Source organism: Pristiophorus japonicus, chromosome 1 (genome assembly GCF_044704955.1).
Source record: "Pristiophorus japonicus isolate sPriJap1 chromosome 1, sPriJap1.hap1, whole genome shotgun sequence".
Taxonomy (NCBI): Eukaryota; Metazoa; Chordata; class Chondrichthyes; family Pristiophoridae; genus Pristiophorus; species Pristiophorus japonicus.
Window position 1 is genome coordinate 115171297 of NC_091977.1, and position 25921 is coordinate 115197217.

A 25921-nucleotide genomic window follows, 5' to 3' on the forward strand; every position below is an offset into this window, starting at 1 on the left:
AGTTGTTGTTGTTGTTGTTGTGCAGATGCAGCATCCCAAATCCAGAACCCTCTGGATTTTATGCTTTTCTGGATTTGGAACGTCTTTCTGACGTCACGAATCCGGAAACACCCGAGCCCAGGTTCGGGTAATTCTGGATTTAGGAACGTCAGAAGAGGAGGGGGGCGGGGGGGGCGGGGGTTGCTCTCCAAAGAGTTGTTCGGGTCGCTGGCCCCGTCAGGAGGGCGGGACCCAGCCGCCGAGTTGTTCGGGCGGGGCCCGTCGCCGCAGAGCTGTCGCGGTTGGCGGGCTCCGTCGTAGAGAAGGTGTTAGGGCGGGCTGGTGAGGAGACCCCGAGGCAAGGGTAGCAGCGGCGGGCGGGGAGAGGATAGTGGAGGTGAGGCCCGAGGTCGGGCAGCGGCGGGGTAAGATCTGCGGCGGCAGGATGAGGCCCAAGGTCGGGCAGCGGTGGGGCCCCCAGAGGTCAACGGGTCTGGATTCCGGAACATTTTACGGATTCCGGGCGACCCTGCCACCAATCGGTCCGGAGTCCGGATTCCGGAACTCCGGATTTTGGATGCTCAACTTGTATACGTATTCCCAAACTGCAAGTAGCTAATTGAAAAGTCAATCACGGTAATAACAGGAAAACAAGCAACTATGATTCGACACCCGTTTCTGTTGATGTAAAACATTAGTGTATGTAGAAAGACATGTGCAATGACATAAAAGCTTGCTTTTAGTAAATCAGTAGACTACAGATTAAATGCAATGTGCTTTTTCAAATTTCCACTTTAATATCACACTTCTGCAAAAAAAACTTGAATAATCTTTTGTAAACTACTATATCTCACCTCAAAGAAAAAAAAATTATATAGTGCCTTTCACAATCTCAGGACATCCCAAACTACTTTCTAGCCAATGAAGTGCTTTTGAAGTGTAGTCACTTTTGTAATGTAGGAACTGTTGTAATCCAGGACCCCTGCAGAAAGTGTGCATTGATGTCATACTCCTATTTGATGCCAAAGCTTCTCTCTCACATGGTCAAATAGCCTACCAACACATACTGAGTGGGCTCAGGCTAGAAAAGCTGTACCTCCACAATACCATATGTATTTTTATGCCCTAAAATTATAGATACATGGTCAGTACATGATGTTCATGGAAACTAAAAGCCACAAGCTAAACTTGACTAGCTCTGCAAGTAGGACTGGATTGTTTATTTTCACGGGTCACAATATAAGAAATAGGAGCAGAAGTAGATCATTCAGCCCCTCGAGCCTGCTCTGCTATTCAATAAGATCATGGCTGATCTTCCAGCTCAACTCCACTTACTTGAGCTATCCCCATATCCCTTAATATCCAAAAATCTATCAATCTCTGTCTTGAATATACTCAAAGACTGAGCCTCCACAGCCTCTGGGGTAGAGAATTCCAAAGATTCAGCACCCTCCAAGTGAAGAAATTTCTCCTCATCTTAGTCTTAAATGATCGACCCCTTATTCGGAGACGGTGACCCTGGTTCTAGACTCCCCAGTCAGGGGAAACATCTTCCCTAACATCTACCCGGTCAAGCCTTGCAAGAATTTTGTATACTTCAATGAGATCACCTCTCATTCTTCCAAACTCCAGAGAATATAGGCCTCTTCCCCACAATCTCTTCTCGTAGGACAATCCCTCCATCCCAGAAATCAGTCTGGTGAACCTTTGTTGCACCCCCTCTATGGCATGTATATCCTTCCTTAGGTAAGGAGACCAAAACTGCACACAATACTCCAGGTGTGATCTCACCAGGGCCCTATATAATTGCAGTAAGACATCTTTACTCTTATACAGGTACAACGCCTAAAATCCGGAACCCTCGGGACCGAGGCCGTTCCGGACTTCGTGTTTTTCAGGACTTTGGAACATGTTTCTGATGTTAGAAGTCCGGAAACACCAAGCCCAGGTTGGAGTATTTCCGGATTTCGGAACGTCAGAAGAGTGTCCGGAAATTGTTAGGGAAATTGATGGGATTGAAGGCTGATAAATCCTCAGGGCCTGACAGGCTGTATCCCAGAGTACTTAAGGAAATGGCCCTAGAAATAGTGGATGCATTGGTCATCATTTTCCAACATTCTATTAACTCTAGATCAGTTCCTATGGACTGGAGGGTAATTTAAAAAAGGAGGGAGAGAAAACAGGGAATTATAGACCGATTAGCCTGACATCAGTGGTGGGGAAAATGTTGGAATCAATTATTAAAAATGAAATAGCAGCACATTTGGAAAGCAGTGACAGGATCGGTCCAAGTCAGCATGGATTTATGAAAGGGAAATCATGCTTGACAAATCTACTAGAATTTTTTGAGGATGTAACTAGTAGAGTGGACAAGGGAGAACCAGTGGATGTGGTGTACTTGGACTTTCAAAAGGCTTTTGACAAGGTCCCACACAAGAGATTAGTGTGCAAAATTAAAGCACATGGTATTGGGGGTAATGTATTGACATGGATAGAAAACTGGTTGGCAGACAGGAAGCAGAGAGTCGGAATAAACAGGTCCTTTTCAGAATGGCAGGCAGTGACCAGTGGGGTGCTGCAGGGTTCAGTGCTGGGACCCCAGCTATTTACAATAGACATGAATGATTTAGATGAAGGAATTGAATGTCATATCTCCAAGTTTGCAGATGACACTAAGCTGGGTGGCGGTGTGAGCTGTGAGGAGGATGCTAAGAGGCTGAAGGGTGATTTGGACAGGTTAGGCGAGTGGGCAAATGCATGGCAGATGCAGTATAATGTGGATAAATGTGAGGTTATCCACTTTGGTGGCAAAAAACAGACAGGCAGATTATCTGAATGGTGATAGATTAGGAAAAGGGGAGGTGCAATGAGATCTGGGTGTCATGGTACATCAGTCATTGAAGGTTGGCATGCAGGTACAGCAGGCGGTGAAGGCGGCAAATGGCATGTTGGCCTTCCTAGCTAAAGGATTTGAGTATAGGAGCAGGGAGGTCTTACTGCAGTTGTACAGAGCCTTGGTGAGGCCACACCTAGAATAGTGTGTTCAGTTTTGGTCTCCTAATCTGAGGAAGGACGTCCTTGCTATTGAGGGAGTGCAGTGAAGGTTCACCAGACTGATTCCCGTGATGGCAGGACTGACATATGAGGGGCGACTGGATCAACTGGGCTTGTATCCACTGGAGTTTAGAAGAATGAGAGGAGATGTCATAGAAACATATAAAACTCTGACGGGACTGGACAGATTAGAGGCAGGAAGAATGTTCCCATTGCTGGGGAGTTCCAGAACCAGGGGTCACAGTCTAAGAATAAGGGGTAAGCCATTTAGGACTGAGATGAGGAGAAACTTCTTCACTCAGAGTTGTTAACCTGTGGAATTCTCTACCACAGAAAGTTGTTGAGGCCAGTTCGTTAGATATATTCAAAATGGAGTTAGATAGCGCCCTTACGGCCAAAAGTGATTAAGGGGTATGGAGGGAAAGGGGTACTCGGGTTGAATGATCAGCCATGATCTTATTGAATGGCGGTACAGGCTCGAAGGGCCGAATTTCTATGTTTCTATGTTTCTAAATGCCTGGGCCTAGGTTCCGAAATTTTCGGTTTTTGGATGTCATTTTGTAGTTCTTCTCCTCGCAGGCCTTGTAGTCCTCGCTTCTTCGCAACGCATGGTAAGTCTCCCTCTCTTGTTTTTGTACCTGTATGCTTTGGAAGGTAGTCTGATGTCCTGAGTCCTGTACTTGAAAAGTTCTTAGGAACATTCCCCATGTTAAAAGAGGCTTCTATCCTGCAGTGTATTTTCAACATGCGAGCTTCCCGGCACAGCGCAGCCTTGTTGTCTCGCTTTTTCACAACGCATTACCTGTCCTTAATGTGAGCTTCCCAGCCTGTATCGTTTGCTACCTTCCTCAAATTTGAAAAGGAATGTACAGTAATCAAAACATGAAATATAATAAAGGTTTTTATTTGTAAAACAGTAAAGTTATGAAATATAAAACAGTAAATGAAGGCTTTTATTTGGTAAACAGAGTTTATAAATACAGTTACAATTGGCTGGAGGTTGTGCTAGAGGTAGAGGGCTCAGCTATGATGGCTGGGGCTGATGATGGGCCAGCAATAGGATTATCAAATGTGGAATTTACTGGGGTAGCTCCATGCTGTAGATCTTGGGCCTTCTGATGCGACATTTTTTGAAAGATATTTAATATTGTTGTTTATTTAAATAATTTGGGTTTTTCTTTCACTAATTTGTCCCGAATTCTGTAGACCTGCAGTATTTCTTCTTCACTTATGAAGCTTCGTTGCTCTAAGGCGTGAATTAATTCTTGACAAAGATTGATTGCTTTGTCAATCTGCACTTTTTCAACTTGATCATAGGCATCATCATCATCATCATCATCCTCACAGCTTTCATCCTTTTCTTCTGGATGCAAAACCCTCTGCATGATTTCTTCTTCTGTCACTGCATGCACGATGGGAGCATCGTTGTCTTTGTCCATGACTTCTACGGCATCGTCCTCATTCAATTTCTGCGTATCTTCGCAAATCAACCTTCTTGCATAATCTAAAAGTTGAGCAATCATTGCTTTCTCCCTGGACAAATGAAAGCCTTGAAAGTCTTGGAGCATCATCAGCAGCAAACATAGTTGATGCCCAGATGTTATGCCAAGCTTTGACCAAGGTGTTTGCAGTTACCAAGCTCCATGCATCCGCAGCTGCCCATATGGCGTGCCTGACACAGAAAGCTTTTGAGGATGCTTTTATTCCCATGACTGTATTCACAGCATTAAGCAAACACCTCATAAATTTGTTTTTGTAGATACTTTATCAATCTCAAAATTCCTTGGTCCATTGGCTGTATCAGTGATGTAACATTTGGAGGTAAGTAGATGCCACGGACATTATCCTTACCAAAAGCCACAAGCTCCGCATTGGGATGTGCTGAGCAATTGTCTAGCAGCAAGTATATTTTGCAGTTTTCCTCAAGGCCAGCTTCCGTGCAATGAACATGCGCCTGAGGGACAAAATGCTTCTCAAACCAGTTCAGAAAGATTACCCTGGTTACCCATGCTTTCTTATTGGCATAATAATGCACTGGCAATACTCTCAAACCCTTGAAACATCTTGGACTCTGGCTTCTCCCAATGACCATAAGTTTACACTTGTGTCCCAGCCGCATTTGCAGCAGCAAGCACAGTCAACCTATCCTTGGCGTCTTTTACACCTGCAAGCTGCGTTTCTTCTGCTGCTGCTGTCTTTCACGGTATGTAGCGCCAAAACAGTGCTGTCTCGTCAGCATTGTACATTTGCTCAAGTGAAAGGTTATCAGCAACTAGTTTGATGAACTCATCAATATAATTTTCAGCTGCCTCATGATCTGCTGAGGTTTTCTCGCCACATACTTTCAGTTGCCTGATGCCATGACGCCTTTTAAATTTGGCTAGCCAACCAGAAGAGTACTCGCATGGAGTTTCAATCCCCAATTGTGCATGGAATATTTTAGCTCGTTGCACCACCATTGGGCCAGTCAAAGGAAGCTCTTCACTTTGCCTGTCACCACCATTCCATCACTGCTCGATCCAAATCACCACATTTCAGCTTATGTATATTGTTTTTCTTACTCATTTCCTTATGAGCATCACTTTCCACATAAAACTTCATGAGCTGTTCTTTCTGTTTTCTGATATCATAGATGGTGGAGAGTCCAACACCATATACCTCACTCAATTTTCTCACTGAAGCACCTCTCTCTAATCTCTGGAGTAACTCCACTTTCTTGGCAATTGAAAGTGAACTATGCTTCCTCTTTCCTTTATCTGAACCCATTGGGGTATCTGTTGGCCTTTTTGACATGTTTGCAATGACAACACAAATTCAGTCTTTACCTGTGCAGATCTTTAAATTGGGAAAAACACCACAGCGATGGGAGTCGGGTTGGGTGGGATCTGATCATGGGATGTAGGTGTGTCAGGTGGGGTCTCAGCATGGGGTGTAGGTGGGTCAGGTGGGGTAGCTGTATAATGTTTAATGCCACTAATTTTTTTTTAAAGCTGAATTTAAAAGTGCATGTGCAGATACAGGTAATATTTTTAATTACAGGTACAGGTGTGTAAACTGCAAACTTAAAATCGAAATCTGGTCGGGTGAGGTCCGGTAAGGTCCGGTCGGAGTCATGGGGCATGGAGATACGATCGCGCAGTTGCTGCTTTGGGGAGCTGCAGTGTGCTGTGCAGAGTTGGATTCTGGCCAAAGAGACATGTGTGCTGTGCACAGTTTGATTCTGGCCGAAGGGACTTAACATAGAAAATAGGTGCAGGAGCAGGCCATTCGGCCCTTTGAGCCTGCACCACCATTCAATATGGTCATGGCTGATCAGGCAACTTCAGTATCCCACTCCTGCCTTCTCTCCCTACCCCCTGATCCCTTTAGCTGTAAGGGCCACATCTACCTCCCTTTTGAATATATCCAAAGAACTGGGCTCAACAACTTTGTGGTAGAGAATTCCATAGGTTCGCAATTCTCTGAGTGAAAAAGTTTCTCCTCATCTCAGTCCTATATGGTTTACCCCTTATCCTTAGACTGTGACCCCTGGTTCTGGACTTCCCCAACATCGGGAACATTCTTCCTGCATATAACCTGTCCAATCCTGTCAGAATTTTATGCTTCTATGAGATCCCCTCTCATTCTAAATTCCAGTGAATAGAAGCCTAGTCGACCCAGTCTTTCTTCATACGTCAGTCCTGCCATCCCGGGAAACAGTCTGGTGAACCTTCGCTGCACTCCCTCTAGAGCAAGAATATCCTTCCTCAGATTAGGAGACCAAAACTGTACACAATACTCAAGGTGTGGTCTCACCAAGGCCTTGCACAACTGCAGCAAGACCTCCCTGCTCCTATACTCAAATCCTCTCGCTATGAAGGCCAACATGCCATTTTCTTTCTTAACTGTCTGTTGTACCTGCATGCCTACTTTCAAATGGCTGGTGTACCATGACACCCAGGTCTCGTTGCACCTCCCCTTTTTACGAATGTCACCATTCAGATAATATGCCTTCCTGTTTTTGCCCCCAAAGTGGATAACTTCACACTTATCCACATTATACTGCATCTGCCATGCATTTGCCCACTCACCTAACTTGTCCAAGTCACCCTGCAGCCTCTTAGCATCCTCCTCACAGTTCACACTGCCACCCAGCTTAGTGTCATCTGCAAACTTGGAGATATTACGTTCACTTCCTTCATCCAAATCATTAATGTATATTGTAAATAGCTGGGGTTCCAGCACGGAACTGTGCAGTACCCCACTAGTCACTGCCTGCCATTCTGAAAAGGACCAGTTTATTCCCACTCTTTGCTTCCTGTCTGTCAACCAGTTCTATATCCACGTCAATACATTACCCCCAATCCCATGTGCTTTAATTTTGCACACTAATTTCTTGTGTGGGATCTTGTCAAAAGCCTTTTGAAAGTCGAAATACACCACATCCACTGGTTCTCCCTTATCCACTCTACTAGTTACATTCTCAAAAAATTCTAGAAGATTTGTCAAGCATGATTTCCCTTTCATAAATCCATGCTGACTTGGACTAATCTTGTCACTGCTTTCCAAATGCGCTGCTATTACATCTTTAATAATTGATTCCGGCATTTTCCCCACCACCGATGTCAGGCTAACCAGTCTATAACTTCCTGTTTTCTCTCCCTCCTTTTTTAAAAAGTGGGGTTACGTTAGCTACCCTCCAATCCATAGGAACTGATCCAGAGCCCATGGAATGTTGGAAAATGATCACCAATGCATCTACTATTTCTAGAGCCCACTTCCTTAAGTACTCTGGGATACAGACTATCAGGCTTTGCGGATTTATCGGCCTTAAATCCCATTAATTTCCCCAACACCATTTCCTGACTAATAAGGATTTCCCTCAGTTCCTCCTTCTCGCTAGACCCTTGGTCCCCTAATGTTTTCGGGAGATTATATGTGTCTTCCTTAGTGAAGACAGAACCAAAGGATTTGTTCAATTGGTCTGCCATTTCCTTGTTCCCCATTATGAATTCACTTGATTCTGACTGCAAGGGACCTACATTAGACTTCACTAATCTTTTTCTCTTCACATATCTATAGAAGCTTTTGAAGTCAGTTTTTATGTTCCCTGCAAGCTTACTCTCATATTCTATTTTCCCCCTCCTAATTAAACCCCAAGTCCTCCTCTGTTAAATTCTAAATTTCTCCCAGTCCTTAGGTTTGCTGCTTTTTCTGGCCAATTTATATGACTCTTCCTTGGATTTAACACTATCCCTAATTTCCCTTTTTAGCCACAGTTGAGCCACCTTCCATGTTTTATTTTTACGCCAGACAGGGTGTACAATTGTTGTAGTTCATCCATGTGAACTTTAAATGTCTGCCATTGCCGATCCACCGTCAACCCTTTAAGTATCATTCGCCAGTCTATCCTAGCCAATTCACGCCTCATACCATTGAAGTTACCTTTCTTTAAGTTCAGGACCCTAGTCTCTGAATTAACTGTGTCACTCTCCATCTTAATGAAGAATTCTACCATATTATGGTCACTCTTCCCCAAGGAGCCTCGCAGGACAAGATTGCTAATTAATCCTCTCATTACACAAGACCCAGTCTAGGATGGCCTGCTCTCTAGTTGGTTCATCGACATATTGGGCTAGAAAACCAACCCTCCAGGAAATCCTCCTCCACAGTATTGCTACCAGTTTGGTTAGCCCAATCTAAATGTAGATTAAAGTCACCCATGATAACTGCTGTGCAGAGTTTGATTTTGGCCGAAGGAACTTGTGTGCTGGGCAGAGTTTGGTTCTGGCCAGGGACTTGCGCGTTGTATAGAGTTGGTGCGGACCCAGGAGCAGCGGTGTGGTGACTGTGAAGACCTGGACTGGAACAGGTAGGATTGGCGTTTTTATTCTTGCAATTTTTGTCACTATACAGTAGTTGGATTTTATTTTTTGGACTTTTCCCTATACCCGCTGGCGGCAGTAACAGTTAGTCAGGGTGTTTGGATTCTGGAACATTTTTCGGATTAGATTTTAGGCACTGTACCTGTACTCAAATCCTCTTGTAATAAAGGCCAACATACCATTTGCTTTCTTAATTGTTTGCTGTACCTGCATGTTAACTTTCAGTGATTTGTGTACAAGGACACTCGGGTCCCTCGGAACATGAACATTTTCCAATCTCTCACCATTTAAAAAGTACTCTGCTTTTCTATCATGTGTCCCAACTCACCATGAAAAAACTACTACTAGTCCTACAAGTACTTGTTTTTCTTAAAAAAAAGAATTTCCTCTCCCTTCCCTCTCTAGGCTTTATGGTTAGACAAAGTTATTTTACGTAGTTATAGAAGTTATACCAACATGTCATACACATGATCAGCAGCTCCAGACCACCTCGGTTTAAACATCTAGTCACAGCTGTTCATCAAGTATAAATCTGCTTTTTACATAAACATTCCAGTCTAGTCTATTTTAATATCTCTAATATGCTTTCACAAGATTTCCTCTCACGACACAAAGTCTGTAATGAAAAGTTATTGGTCCGGACATGATTTTAAAAGGTTTAGAGGTTTAGAAGTGTTTTTCACACTTATGCTTACTGTACAGAAGTGACTGAAATATAATCAGACCTTATTTGCCCTTGTTATATGGTTGTGCATGATACTTTTACAACCCTGGAATGTTAACTATTTTTTTTAAACTTGCACTTGGAGGTATATCTTAATAGTATATTGCACTACTGATGATGCGAGATTATTTTCACTTGTGCAAATAACTGTCATTAACTCACTCAGGCTTTTGCCACCCATGATTAATGAGTCTTCTGCATTTATAAAAGAACTCCTGTAGAACATCTCTCCATGTTCCCAAGCAAAGCTCTTGCTTGCTGCTATCCAAAATGGAATATGCATAATGTATAGTAATTCTCAAAAACTCTCAACTGCTAAAGTGCTTAGCCAATAAATCTCAATTTAAAATGTATATTTGATACCATGGAGCTAATAAATACTTGAAAGCCACACAAATGATTGCACAAAAGATAAAGGGAGGGCACGGTGAAAAAAAAACATGAGCGAGTGAAAATGAGAAAGAAAATACCAGTTAATGCATTGAATATTGTCAGTTCTAACAAACTAGCAAGACAGATAAACCAGTTTTTCTCACACTGTCTATTGTTTTATCTCACTGGGGCATCATCATTATATTTTCAGAACTTTATATAGGGCTGGATTTTCCAGTATTTTGCACTGCGGGTTTTGCCCCAGAGTAACATGAAAGGCGGCGGTGAGGTCTCCAGCGCCCTGCCGTGATCCTCTGGTCGGGTTTTGTGGCTGCACTGAGCAGCAACGCCAAGAAGAGCTGCGCCGGTTGTGCAATGCCCCTGATTGCGACACCAGCGAGAGTTTGAACTCCTGCCGGACCCGTCCACCCGGAAGTGCGCCCGCAATGATCGCCTGCGAAATCAGAGTGGTCCAGCCATGCTGGTGGCGGAGAGGAAGGTAACACACTACAAAAGTAAGTGCAAGTGTTTTTTGTTTTAATTTTTTGTGCAATGTGTGTTGCGGTGCCATGGGCAATGTTTTAGGAATGTTTTTGTGGGTTGTTTTTAGGTTTTCCTCCCCTCAGGCTTCTCTCGGAGCACTCATGGCCTAGTTCTTTAGCTCGGGAGTTTCCCTTCCTTGCGCCAAGAGAGGTGTACAATGCCTCCCTTAGCGTTGCGCCCCGACGCAAAGCCCAGACTTATATACTAAAACGCAAACTATTGCCGGCCGCAAGCTTTCCTGCCCCACCGCCATTAACACCCCAAAAATAGAAAAGCCGAAAATCCAGCCCATAGTTTAAAAAAAAAGATTTCTGAGCAAAATATATTCTCTCGTAGGCATTTCTACCCATAATCCTTAAAACTACTCCTGTAGCCTAAAGGAAAATAGTATTTAATTGACCCATCACTTACATACTTGGGTACATGTTTCCAGGGGAAGTGTAATTATTGTCGTAATTAGTCAAAGTACAACGTAAAATCCACAGCATATGTGTCTACAGAAGACCGAGGCTGATGTATGCCTCAAAATCATAGATAATTGGATTTATAGAAGCCAGATTATATCTAAGCAGATTCTTTACATCCCTATTGTACAAGCTTCTCAGTTCATCCAAATGACAAAAACAAAAATAGAAGGCATAACATGAGCAGGGCGTGGTTATCCCTCAAGTGACCTGACCGAATAACCCACCAGCATTTCTATTATATTGTTCTACTAGTGTAACAGACCTTTAGATTACAGAACTTGGCTTTCCAGCAGTTGTGCAGTATCAATACAATGGTGAAGATTCATAACCTTTGAACTTGAATAAATGTTGTATTGATGTGTTAAAAAATTAGATTACAGTACATCACTATAAACCCTCACTGGTAAAGAAGAAACCTCTGGTCATTTCTGCTCTGAGAGAAATGTAAACTTGAGATTCACATCCATGGCCTATTAATTAACCTCACTGATTTATCTGCTGAAAAATTTACTTTAGCTAGAGCTAGATTCATAACAAAAATATGGCAGTTATTTTTACATTTTGAAATATCTATTATGTTAATCAAACCAAGCTGAGAAATTAGAAATTATAGTTTACCAGACCAATTTAAAAAAATGCAATTCCTGGTAACTATCCATCATTATTTAAAATGAAAAAAATGGGTGTATATTTCAGGTATAGACTCTGATTTCACTTTTATATTGTGTTACTGCTGTCACCTCCCAATGTGCAGGTCTTGTGCAGCTGGTGGTAAACACCAAAGACAAACTAGCCAGATTAGTTATACCTGGGGACTAGGAAGACCCAGTAAAATAACAAAAATCAGGTATTCCGAGCCATCAGTCTCAGAAAATCTGCCAAGTGTATCGTGCTGTTGCCATCAGCTGCATAAGATCCACATGTTGGATTGGTAACATTAACAAAATATAAAAGTAGATCTAGTTTACGTCTGTAGCATGAAACTATTTTTCCTTTACAGATGCTAGAAGACCTGCTCTGTACTTCTGAACATTTTCTGTTATTTTTTGTTTCAGATTTTAGCTTTCTATGATTCAAACAAAACCTTACATACTACATACTAGTTCGATCACTTCTTCAAAGAATGCAAAATATAAATCGCGACAAAACAAAATTTGAAACAGTATTTAACAAGAGGTGGAGATAGTAAATTGAACAAATTTGAATTTTTCATTTTCTATTTTTCATTCATTACAATGGGAAAGCTACAACATGTTTTACAAAAACTGATACAGGTTGAGCGTCCAAAATCCGGAGTTTCAAAATTCGGAATATTCCGAAATCCAGACATCGCGCTGATTCGTGGAGGGGTCGTCCAGAATATGTTCCGAAATCCGGACTTTAAAAAAAACACACAATCACTGCTGCAAGCTGGGCCTTGGGAGGGGGGGCAACACCCAAAAAACATTCCAAAAAAAAAAATTCACAAAACCCTAAATCACTGAAAAATAATTAGAAAATAAAAATTTTAACTGACCTTTTTCACAGGTCTTCAACGCAGATATTTCCCGGCCGCCACCACTGTTACCCCCGGACCCACTGACCCTCCCCTCCACCAACACATTTCCTGATCCGGGATGTCAGAAAGACGATTCAAAATCCAGAAATAACCAAACCTCGGCAGGTGCCTTTCTGGATTCGGGATGTCGGAAAGACATGCCGAAATCCAGAACGGTCACAGTCCCAAGGTTCACGGATTTCGGACGCTCTACCTGTAGCAGGTTTCAAATAAACCAGAAGAAATTAGACCAGCATATTTAATGATCAATATTCTAACCTTAAAAAGGGAGAATGCTGCTGTCTAATCCCAGCATGAGGAAGTAAAGGGAGTAATTAGGTCTTCAATAGGCTGCATTTCAACTCATAGGGCCCAAAATTGATGAAACTCAAGGCCCGCCCAAAGGACCGCCGATGGCTGCTGAGAGATGGCCGACAGTACTTTGTCAGGAAGATTCCTCTAAAAGAGGTGGCAGTACCAGCCGGCGGCAAAATAACGGCTTACGCCATCAATCTGGGCAGCAGCGGACGGAAGCTCTCAATCTCGGCAAATGAGCTTGCCGCCTAAGTGCCAATGAGGATGGAGACAGGCCCAGGGAGGGCGAAACTCTGAAAAGTAAAAACCATTAACAGAAAAAAACACCGGAACACCTTCAGGGGACTCCATCTAGGTAAGTCGCTGTAAAGAAAGAATTTTAAAGATGTTCACTAACCTTTTTTGCAGGTTTTCGTACTTACCATCAGGGTTAGACCGGCCTCCATGCAGCGGTCCTTCCCCCTGCTGGCGCCGACTCCCGCCCGCACAAATCTGGCAGCTCGGTGGGCGGGTGGACACTTGCGCTACTTGGCCGCCAGCAGCTGTCAGCAGGCGGTTCTCCCCTCCTGCCCGCTCCAGCCCAAGTGGAAACTGGCACAGAGGGGAGAACGGAGGCAAAACTCGGCAGTAGTCGGCAGCAGTGGGTGGTAAGGCCACCAATATCGGGGCCATGGTTTCTACATCACAGAATTTTATCTTTTTGTGAATACTTGCTTCCTCTACAGCTGTAAGCTCTCCACTCTAGAAGCGCTCCACCAATAGGCCCCATTAGAGAATATGCTGCCTGCTAAGAACTGTGCACGCAATAAAAACAGAAAATGTTGAAAATCTCAGCAGGTCAGGCAGCATCTGTGGAGAGAAACAAAGTTACACGTTTCGGTTCTGTGACCCTTCATCAGAACTGGAAAAGTTTGAGACGTAACCGATTGTGAAGGAAGTGCAGGGACATTGAAAGGGGGGAGGGGAGGGAAGAACAAAAGGGAAGGTTTGTGATAGGTGGAAGGCAGGAGTGATTTAAGAGACAAAAGGGATGATGGGCAAAAATGAGATGGTAATGGTACAAATTAGTAAACAAAAGATGTGTCGAGATGGGTTATGATTGGCAGAATCATCACCTGCTGCCATGGGAGAGAGAAACAAAAAAGGTGGGTGTTAAAAAAAAAAAGGGGAGGATGGGGGAAAAAATATGGGCAGAGGATATGGTTTGAAATTGTTGAACTCTCGTTTAGGCACTTTACAGCCTTCTGAATTAAACAAAGATGAGGTGCTATTCTTTGAGCTGGTGTTGAGCTTCGTTGGAATAGTGTAGAAGGCAAAGGATGGAGAGTTCAGAGTGGGAGTGGAGCAGAGAATTAAAGTAACAGGCGAACAGAGTCAAGCTTATGGACTGAATGGAAGTGTTCTGCTCAGCAGTCACCGAATTTGCGTTTGGCCTCCCCAATGTAGAGGAGACCACATTGTGAGCAGCGAATACAGTATACTAAATTGAAGGAAGTGCATGTAATTCGCTGTTTCACCTGGAAGGAGTGTTTGGGGCCCTGGATAGTGGGAAGGGAAGAGGCAAAAGGGAAGGTGTTGCATATCCTGTGCTTGCACGGGAAGGTGCCGTGGGAAGGGGAGGGGCTGCTGGGGGTGATTGTTGTGTGGACAGGGTGTTGCGGAGGGAGCGGTCCCTAAGGAATGCTGAGTGGGGACGGGAGGGGAAGATGTGATTGGTGATGGGATCACGCTGGAGGTGACTGAAATGGCGGAGGACGATCAATTGAACAGAGGCTGGTGGGGTGAAAGGTGCATACAAGGGGAACCCTTTTGTGGTTCTGGGAGGGAGAGGTAAGGGTGAGAGCAGAATTGTGGAAAATAGAACGGACACAGTCGAGGGCCATGTTAACCATGGTGGAGGAAAAAGACTTTTCAGAGGCACTAGTGTGGAAGGTGGTGTCGACAGAGCAGATGCGACAGAGACAGAGAAACTGGGAGAATGGAATGGAGTCCTTACAGGATGCGGTGTGGGAGGAAGTGTAGTTCAGATAGCTGTGGGAGTCAGTGGGCTTATAGTGAAGGCACGTTCTGTGCAGGCAAGTTCACTTTACACTCCTACATGTTGTTTGGAAGCCATGACTTACTTACTGAACCAATAATGGACAGGCTTCCCTTGTAGTTAATTGAGACAACCATTTGTCTGGTGCTAATTTAGAAAGTAAATTGACTCCCAATTTTACAAACGAGCGGAAATCATGCTCTACTCATTACTATTGCCAGTTATCCTCTGCCATTAGACCAGTTGAGTACTAATATGCATTCAATAGTTTCCTGCTATTTCAGATTAAAATGTTACTTTCAAATAAGAATCTGAAAAAAAAATACATGTAAGAAAAAAAAAAATGGACAAGTTAAAATAAAATGTTGAAGTAAAATAAAGAGAGACAATAAACCAATGATTTTGCTGACAAATTTACTAACAAGCCCATTTCCAGTTTGTTATTCAAGGTTAAAATATGGAATTAACTTTCCACTACTGCTATTCCAATGCGGTCGGCATTTTTCCTGTTACAGCCAGCAGAAAGTCTACTCAAAATTAAGACAGGTTATCTCACCTCCCACCTCCCCAATTAAAAAAATCATGTTTATCTATTGCCTAGCAAGATTGACTGGGCGGCGGGGGGGGGGGGGGCACACCCCCAATAAGGAAGAGCAGAAGGCCTGCGATGAAGCTGGTACATCCCACCTTAACAGTCTAGTAGTATAACAGCTAAAACTGTAATGGATGTCTAGAACGTCAATGCTTTAATTAGTGTTGAGGATAAACAGGAGGTCTAACTCTCCATTTCAGTCCTATTCTCTGTCCTGCTGCTCCGCCCCCTCCCCCATAAAAAAATTCAGAACTCCTATTTGTTAAATTTTACAACCTCTGGACTACAGAGCACTACTGTATATTCTAATCTTTGAAGCTAAAATAAAACACTTTCACAAAGCCTCACTAGATGCAGTGGGAGTTTGGATATCCTACAATGGTTACAAGACAGTAATCTCATCAAGGACTTCAAATAACAGTAAACAGTGTGCTTTGTAATCACCATCATGCTTTAAAACAATGGCCCAGAAATTGCAGTCGGAGGCTTCCCGCGGGCGGGCGGATGCCTCCGACTGAATTTTTTTTTAAACTAAAGTACCTGGTGGTCCCGGAGGAACGTAGACTTGCGCTCCGAGGCCTCCATTCACAGTCCAGCGTACAGGCCCACTTATTCCATTAGCATATGTGCAGCCTGGGATCGCGTGGGCCGGACCAAACAATTAAAATGAGTATCCCCATTCACAGTAATGCTGAGGACATTCGCGGGCAGAGATTTGGGCTATTTGCCCAACTGCTGCCCAGCAAATGTCCTTCAAACTCTTGCACCGAGTAAAAGCAAGCATAAGGCCTGCCTGCTTTTACCAGCGTAAGAGTTTTAAAAGCTAGAATTTTTTTTTTTATATATTTAAAAACCCTGTCCATTAAGGTGATTTAAAGTACTCGGCTGTGCTTTACTCCTATTAAAACATATTTTTAAAAAATTCCAAAAAATACATTTTTGTCTAAAACATTTAATTAAATTCAATTTCAATTAATTTTAAATATGTGGTGTTTAAGAAAGCAGGCTTTATGCTTGCTTTTACTTGGCGCAAGAGTTTGAAGGACATTTGCTGGGCAGCAGTTGGGCAAATAGCCCAAATCTCTGCCCGCGAATGTCCTTCTTCCAGGGATATATTGGAACTGTCAAAAGACAGATCCGGTTCTTAGATACGTACTTGAAAAGGAAAAATTTGCTGGTCTATGGAGAAAGAGCAGAGGAGTGAGACTAATTGGATCTCTCTTTCAAAGAGCCAACACAGGCACAATGGGCCGAAAGGCCTCCTTCTGTGCCATATCAATCTATTATATTTTGCTACATTCACTGATTATTTTTACAATCCCATCATCCTGAATACAAACTCTATTATGCATAAAATTCTAATATTCAACATGGATAGAAATAGACATGGTAACAGTTTAATCAGGAAACATGCTGGAATAGGGGAGGAAGAGTCGATTAAAGCATTCGGCACAGCCGAGTGCTTTAAATCAGCGCGATGCCCCTATTCAACTAGAGAAAAGGCTGCAACATTCATTACAGCCATTAGTAGACAGAACACAGTAGTGCAAAGGACCATTAAAAATCTCTAGATAGTATTCCTTTTGATTCAATAGGCTAATTTAGGATTGTATTTTGACCACCTAATGTCCACTCTTTTAGCCAATTGGTTTGTTTGATTCATATTAAAAATAAATACATATAGTAATGCTACTATATTGCTCATTTAGAATTATATCTACATGGTCAATCTCACAAAGTACCATTTCATTGTTTAATAGTCCAATCTAAAACAAATTGTTGCCTACACTAGTTGTGAACTATTGTACATTTCAATACCGGTCTATATTCTCTAAAGCACAGTTTTAAAAAGTGACAATTGGACCAAAATACAGACTATCAAAATATTTTCAACCAATTCTGTATAGGATTGATAAGAATTAAAATAGAACCCATGCAAGTCAATAAATTCCTTATTGACCAAGGATATATTCCATTAAAAAGTTACTCACTAAAATGTGCTCTGAAGCCTTGAATTCACTTATTTACACATTAACTTCATCCTCTATCTAGCAAATAGTCTATTCTTATTGCCACATATGGCCTTTTATCTGCTCTGGACAGCATATTCTCGAATAGATGAAGTAGACGCCAATTGATTTGCTGTCGACCATGGTAAATTAATAGCAACAAATTGCTGAGGGCCCCTGTCTTGCTGCTCCACCATGCTTCAGCAGTTTTGCTTTATTTGCTTCATGATGGGCAGCAGTCAAGCCTCTTCAAGTCAATTTCTTCTTAACAACCTGCAATACCTCTCCGTAGTGAAAATAGAGCCGTCGCTTATAAGCCAGAAATCAATACTCCTATTGCCCTTAGAAAATGCTAAACAAGCAGTATTGACAATCCACTTGGTACTGGAGGGCATCGGATATAATGCAAATCCATACTGCTCTCCTCCTTGTAGTCACTGTACTTCACTAAAAGGTTTCTAATGCTATTTATCATCATTTCCGATCGACTGCTGCAGTTATGATTTTGAGATTCAATCACTGGGCCAAGCCCTTAAATTTGTATTTAATTGTTTTGAACAACAATCACATTTTTATTGCACATTTCTCACACTAGAGCTTTACTCTGCCTAAAGGCCTTACAACAGGAAGCTTCTGATTAATATCAAGTGAAACAATAAAATGCTATGAAGAAAACAACCTGGCTGCATCTATACAATGAGTCTCCTCTATGTCCCTTGCTTACTGCCCATGTTTAGTAGCAGTCAACACATAAACTATTCAATTGTTGAAAGGGAGTATATCAAGAAATCGTATTCAAAATACCTTCAGTAATCTTTAATCCTACAGAATGAAAATCATTATCCATAAACATGAAGCAGACAACTGACAACTGAATCAGCACTAACAGTTGCTAGCGATGCAAATTTCCAGCATACATTAAAAGAGTAATTGCAAGGTTGAAATCTAATATTGGGGCTCAGATAACTGTTGCAAACCACTTAATCAGCACTCATGCTGCTTATGATGTCATCTGAACCCCAAGATTAGATTAGCTATAATCATTGTCAGTGTTATTCTCTGTGTACTGTCGTACATAAAAATATCAAGATACAAACAGATTAAAAGCTATCATTTTAAAATCTGAAGATTGTTAAAATTAGCTTCATTATAATTGATCGATGGGGTAGGAATTTGAGATGTTTTACAGTGCAACTGAAAGCAATCACATTTCAATTCCTGCTGTATAAAGACAATTACAGAAATTTACTGCAAGACCAGAGGCTACTTAACTCTTAGACTGCTGACAAAGTCAGTGAAATAATTCACTGGACCAGTTGCATTGAGTTTTCAGCTCATGTGCTGCAACACTAACATTAATACTAAAGATGTAATGCATCACATGGCAATTACTGAAATGCTAACCAAACTATTGGTTATACAGGTATAGAATATAGAAGATAACAGATAGCTGCATGGTGTAATTTATGCACAAGAAAGTCCACACTGAAGTACTAACTATCGTTGTAAGTTTTGAGCAACAATCTACACTTCATTACGAAGAAATAACATTTGGTTTTGAAATCTTAATGATATCAACAATGTGTCTAGATCATCTTTAAAAATTCCTGGAGGCCCTCTATTTAATTAATAATGGAACAACTTGACATCTTGGTTAGTTAGATTGTTAAAATTTGAATGGTGGCAAGGTTCATAACATTAATTTCTTGCTACTTTTATTATGAAGTACAATACAAGGATTTTTAAATTTATTTTAATAGTCATAGCAAAATGTTTACAATTTTAAGTATGATATACCATCGTCAAGAATACTGCGCTAGATTATGAGCAACATAAATATTTGATCAACCAAAATATTTTAAATTAGGTTCTATAATTAATGTTAATTCAATCAGCATAGTACATCTACAGCCAGGGTAAATATAAGACGTTAGACCACCACTGCCTCATATCTAGGTACAGTAGTACAACTGAATGCTGCAGTCAGTTCACAGTACATTTACTACTTTTAAATACAAAAGTATAATTTTTGAAAAATAGCAATTACTACTACAATACTACATTTACACCCAGATTTGGTGCAGTGTATGGATAAAAATTCTTTTAAAACTTTGAGATGTTTTATCCACAAAGTTTTCATTAAATGAATTACAAAAGCAAATCCCTAAAAAAGTGAAGAATTATTTTTTAAGAGGAAAGATAAACTCAAATAAAAACACAATTCTCTCCCAAGGAATGACAAGTTCTTAAACATTTTACTTCAATTGCTTTTATTGACATTGGTGTAGAAAGAAAGAGAATCAAACAGAATACAAAATAAATTTTAAGAACAAAATCAGCCTTTTGTGCAATTGGTGTTTCACTATTACCCTTCTGTCAATTTGCTAATTCAGTCACAACCCCATCACAGGTACCATCCTCTGTACCAATAAAATAATTATCTACAAATAAATTCTGACTATAAGCAGCCATAAGGAACTGAAGTTTTAATAAGATGGAGGAGAAAAATAACCTGAATATTTGAAATATCTGGGCCACCAATTACTATAGTACATCTAGGACTTTGAAGTAGCCCCCTAAAACTCCAGAGATACTAATCTAATAAGTGAATTAACCCTCAACGGTAGACAAGTAAAAGGTGTGTGTGTGTGTTGTGTTGTGTTTGTGTTAGATTTTCTGACAGGCTGCTTGTTATGAATGAATACACCTGGTCGCAGAAAGTTAAAAAAATGCATTGCTTGCTTCTCGAAGATCACGTATGCAAGAAAGGAGGATTTTAAAATAGTCTAAATGACAATATATTAAAGGAAATGGAAAGCGCCTGCACTTCCTGTCATTATAAAAGTAAATAAAGGGGAAGTTTAGGATACATTAATATTTGTGTAGAATTGAATTACATGAAAAAAGGAAATCACAAGACTCCAAAATCAAATTTTAAAATGCAAGTCCTTTGGAATACTAAATATGTGTGATAGCCAAGCCCTAACATATTACTGCATATTTCAATTAGTTCACATAATTCACATTGGACAGGATCGCATGAACCTCTGAGGGCATTTATTTTAAATTGTATAAGTGGGTAATACTACATCAATTCAGTGACATCATCATAGTGCAACTGCCTGCATTTTATGTTCTACAAAACGGCTGTTTGGAAGTAGAATGGAAGCTTTCTAATTATATTACAAATATATCTAGGTAATTTGCACAATCTGCAGATACAGTGCTTCTCTGAGTTTACAAGCGGTGTTATAATCTCAACATGCACATTTTAAAAAAGGCTCAACAGTTTCTTCTTATTCAACTATTAAAATCCTATCTCACTTAAATTAAAAACACACTTAGTAGTTAAGCCCTGAAACCTAGATATTAGCCCCCCTCAAAAGGGTGCACAATTAAATAAATGTTAAAACAATCTACCCCGACTCCTGCATGTAGCAAATACAGGAAAAACTTGTTTTCTGAAATAATCCCTTTAATCTCAGTTATTTGCCAGATTAAAATATTTAGTTATCTCCACTTTTTTCATCCAATGTTTCTCTGGCAAACACAGTACACATAGATTTTAAAAGAAAAATGAAAAAAGCATGCAAACTAATGAATCAGCATCACGACTGGATTTAAAATGGATACTGAACTGCGTGCTCTTGCCACTGTGATCCACAGCTGTCCCTCAAACCTGCCTGAATAGTAATTATAAAACAAAGCAGACACATTCCAACTTAAACTCCTACATATGTATAGCAAAATTGATTTCAAATGTAAATTTCAAAGTTGAAAATTGATAAGCTTTATGTTTTGGAAAACCAACATGCTACATTTAAAAAAAAGGATATTGCTTAATTTACGAGCATCTCACCCCACCACCAGCTCCCTCTAGATGAATAAAAGACCTGTTACCCTCCCTCCAGCAACCAAAGCAGATGTAATTTCATAAATTGTACTTCAGGTAGTGCGAGGTGAGCTTCGCCAAACTCATTTACTTCCTCACACGGTGATTCTCAAGCAGTAAACTGCTCAATTTCACCCAAACTAAGAGGGGTGTTTTTTTAACCTGAACTAATGACCAGTATGCAAGAAGCACCAATTTGATCCTCATTACTGTCCCCTATCAAGGCTCATTTGCTGTGCGATTTTTGAAACTAAGCGCCAGTATTTCCTGATTAGACCGTATCCAAGTGGTGTCAAGGGACCAGTAGAGGGGGTCTTATTCTAATGATGACTTCTTCCATTCGACAGTGCATTGTGAAAAGCTATCAAATTACACTGCTCCTTCATTGATCTATATTTTCCACTTCCTCACAGATGCTCAGTATGTAAAAAGTCAGCCATTTACAAATAGTAAGATAAAATGTTTGTTATTGGGTTATGTGATCAGCCTACATATTGTGTTTAAAAATCACAAATAACATGCTCTGTACAATATTTTGAATTCACTATCTCAGTTTACAGAAAATTTCACTAACAATTTTGCTTGAGCAAAAAAAAGAGCTACTGCAACCATGATATAATGCATTATTATCTACCTCACTAATTACAAACAAGAAAGCAACAATTCTGCAAAATGTATACCATCTCCATACCACAAAACAAATGGCATCACCGAACAGAAGTTAACATCCAGGGTGTAGTCACAAAAAACCTACAACACTGAGCATGCTATCTTAAACAATAATCCACAAAAGACTCACAGATGATGGGAAATTATGGTAATCATTTCACAAGTGCATAAATCTACAACTCACAAGTAGGATATCCCATTATTGTACAAAACACCTTAAATGGAGTTACTCAGCACAGCACCATTGCAGAAATACCTTTCTTTGCTTGATTTACACACCTGCTCCTGTGGCTCAGAGTGAAATTATCAATCATGCTGACAAGGACACTACATCAGTGCCCTGCCATCATTCTTTCACAAGAGTGAACGATTCACTACTCAAAACACAGGCGAACAATCAATGAGAGTTTTTAAAATCATGTGAAAAAATAAGATTCAGTGCACACCACTTAGATGACATTTAAAAAAGAAAAATCTAAAACATTATATGGCACAGTTGTTCTATTTTAAATGTTTTAATAGTACAACATATCATTGTTGCAATGTGAAAACATTTTCAATGTTGACAGAAAATTAATTTATCTGTTGTGAGCTGGAAAGTTTTGACATCACATTACTACAAATTTCCACTACAATATTTCCATTTTCAGCCTTTTAACTCTCAATTGGTAGGGAGGAAATGCTTGTTAATATTTTTAATGTTAGAAGTTATTTTTAGGTTAAACACACTTAGCAAAAGTCATCTTTAGCAGCTATTTCAAATACACCATATATATATGGAATAAACTCTTGTTACAAGATGTGTTCAACTATCTCAATTTTGTTTTGTCAACGCTATTTCTCAGGCGGCTCTATATAATCAGCATTAGCCTGAAGGAGTTCAATAACTCTAAAATTTCTGCCATTGTCAGCACAGAACTCTCAATTTCTTCTGTTCAAAATCTTATGATAAAATTCACATAAATATATTCCATGAGGCTACTACAACAACATTTTAAGATAACAAACATTTCTTCCAAATATTTATCGAAAATTAAGAATTTTACCTGTTTGTGCATTTCTATATTCAGACCGTAAGACATTTCATAATACTGTGAAGGTAAAGTAATAGAACATATTATTGTTAAATCCACACTCAAACAATAATACAAACTGATAAAGATCCATTGAATTCTCACAATAACAGCCATTATAACGAAAAAGGAGTCAAATAGATGTTTTTTAAACTTACCATGACGTAATGGCGTTGCATTTCTGTCTTTTCACTGGCTAGTTTTTCACATTCCAATTTCAAACTGTTTAAAAGAAAGAAAGATTGTTCAAGGCACTATATGGGCATTTTATAGACTGCGCTGCAGGCAATACTATCCTCTGCATAACTGATCTTACCCGGATCATTAGAAGTGTTGCCTTACCCAGGCAGGGTGCACTTAATTAGTGCTGCACTGCATTTTGTTCTCCTAGAAATGATTTATGATGCCAACTCTATATATATGCCAAAATATGACAGTATGTAGTCAAAGATTGATTTTAATAAGTACAAGTAGAGTACCAAATCTGACACATGCGAACATGACAAGTGCGTCAACATTATATCTTGCAATAATAGACTACATTAATTAGATCAGAAAAAGAAACGATTACTTAGCAATTAAAAATACTAACCCAACTGGTACAAATCTTAGACAATGATTCTTAAAAGAGAGCTAGAATTGTTCCAAGATTATCAATGTCAATTTTTTTTGTTCAGTTTACATTTTCTGTAAATACAGAATCGAAACTGGACCGCTATCTTTAAGTACTAAAATGAGAAAATGCACAGTATCTCAAAAAAGGATGGAAAGCAAATATACTCAAATCTCGACAGGCTATAAAGTAATTTAATATTTTTTTTTTAAATCATCGAAGTTGCTGATCTCCCAATCCGTACATACCAATGTATTTTAATCCAGATTTGGGAGTTTTACGACAATAAAAGATGTAATTGTTTCACACTCTGTAGCCTCGACATATCAGCCGAATGGGGAGCCGTCTATGCAGAGGATATTGCTCCTTCATCATCACATCACATGGAGAAATGTGAAAGCGAAATAAAGGGAAACAGCGGGAAATCGAGATCTAAAAATTATATCGAAACATTAAAGCGTTCGGCGCATTCTCTTCAAGAGGATCGGGATTACCCGCGTTTGGACTCACCGTCCCCTTTCCCTCAACTGCGAGAATCACTTTTCAACCGGGTAGAAAGAAATATTTTAGAAGGAATTAGCGCCTTAGTTTAAAAAAATGAAATCACTTCCATAGGGCCAAGGCATCGACAATTGATGCTAAAAAAAAACCTGTCTTCAGCACTACAAAGAGTGCGAGATTTGCACTCGGACACCATCTTCAACCAAACTGAAGTACCGGAGGGGATCATTTTACATCAGACAATTAAAAGGGAGGAGATGAAAGAGAGAAAAGAAAGCCTACAGTACACGAAGCGTGGACACTACAGACCATAACCTTGTCCCCTGCAGAGGGAAGACAGCGAGAAATAAAGACGTTTATATTAAAAGCCCCAATTCAGACATCTGTACTTCCAGACACATTAATGTTGCGGGATTTTTTTATTTATAACCTGTGATACTGCGCCTGCAAAAACTGAAATTCTTCCTTGATGCGATCGCACGATTCTGAGATGGTGAATTTAAAGGGCTGTGCGGGTTGGTGAGGCGCCTAGAAACACAAAAACAAACCAGCATCAGTACCGAGACAAACTGGGAACCGTGCACCACTCTCATTAAATTGCCATTTCTAAACATTACTGACAAAGCAAACGTAAACACTGTACTTTGCGCGTCTACAAATATTTATCGAGAGACTGTCATTAAACCCGCGTCGAGAGAACGCTAAAGCTCGAAATGTAATTGTCCGCGTGTGATGTTTCGGGAAGAGCTGGGAGATTAAAAAGCACACACTTACGGGATGTCTGGCTTGAGGATACATCTCGCTGTGATTTATTTTTTGTTTTCCAAAAGCCCTCTCAATCTTTTAGGTGAGTTGTGTCATGTAAGTTCCTTAATTTAAAAGTCGCCAAGTTGTCGGCGATGCGGCCGAAAGCTGCCAGCTTCGCCGCTCTGCTCGACCTTCCAAAATGCGAGTGTTGCGGAGACAAAGTGCAAGATTCGGGTGAGGGTTGGAGATTCTCCCGGGGAAGGGAACGCCGCCCACTCGGGATCCCACTCCCGCTCCGCTCTGCCGGCCAGCAGCTCGCAGCGACCTTACAACATCACTCAAGCACCGCACAGGGGGGAAGAGACACGGCCAGCCTGCAGGCAGAGTGCGGAGGCGGCAGCTTTTCTTCTGCCCTTCATCCGATAGCACACGAAAGTAATGACTTGTGTTTACCAAATTTAGAAGCACCGTGTCATTAACATTCTTACATATTCACACCCCGGTCAACTTGACTTCAGCGAGGAAAAGGGGAGGTGCAGGGATGCGATACTTCAGCCACCCACCCACAGTCGGAGGGAGGGAGGGCAGCAACCCTGTTGTTGCGTCGTGGGTGTTGTAGTCCGGTCGCCCGGTTCATTTGGGTCGAAGCTGATGCAAGTGTCCCCGCTACTCGGACTACACTGCCCAGAATGCTGCGCCACACCAACCAGCCCGACAGCCCTGATTAGCACCGCCGTTCAACCAATCGGGAGTTGCTCCCTCGCTGCTCGCCCGTCCCAACGGCACGTCAGTCACGGCTCAGCCACCAATCGCCGCACGGGGAAGGCGGGGCCCGGCGCGGGTTGCAGCCCATTGTGCCAGACTGTCCAATCGCGAGCGGCTATGGCTGGTGATCCCACGTGGGGCGCTGACGTCGTGCGGGTGAAGCGACC

At 41.1% G+C, this 25921-nt stretch overlaps 1 protein-coding gene across 3 annotated transcripts in view; it reads right to left on the reverse strand.

The window, feature by feature from the left end:
* The window catches only part of LOC139230081 (transducin-like enhancer protein 4), a 210638-nt gene extending 185433 nt beyond the window's left edge, over positions 1-25205 (reverse strand). For 2 of the 3 annotated variants that reach the window (XM_070862001.1, XM_070861924.1), the window contains exons 1-4: positions 25017-25205; positions 24673-24770; positions 23287-23350; positions 23102-23146 (exon numbers count right to left, since the gene is read on the reverse strand). In XM_070862001.1, coding sequence (XP_070718102.1) covers positions 23102-23146; positions 23287-23350; positions 24673-24770; positions 25017-25040 — 231 coding nt within the window. In that variant the 5' untranslated portion in view covers positions 25041-25205. The remainder of the gene's footprint in view (positions 1-23101; positions 23147-23286; positions 23351-24672; positions 24771-25016) is intronic. The other variant, XM_070862065.1, reaches the window with a different exon arrangement.
* Between the last annotated feature and the right edge of the window lie 716 nt (positions 25206-25921).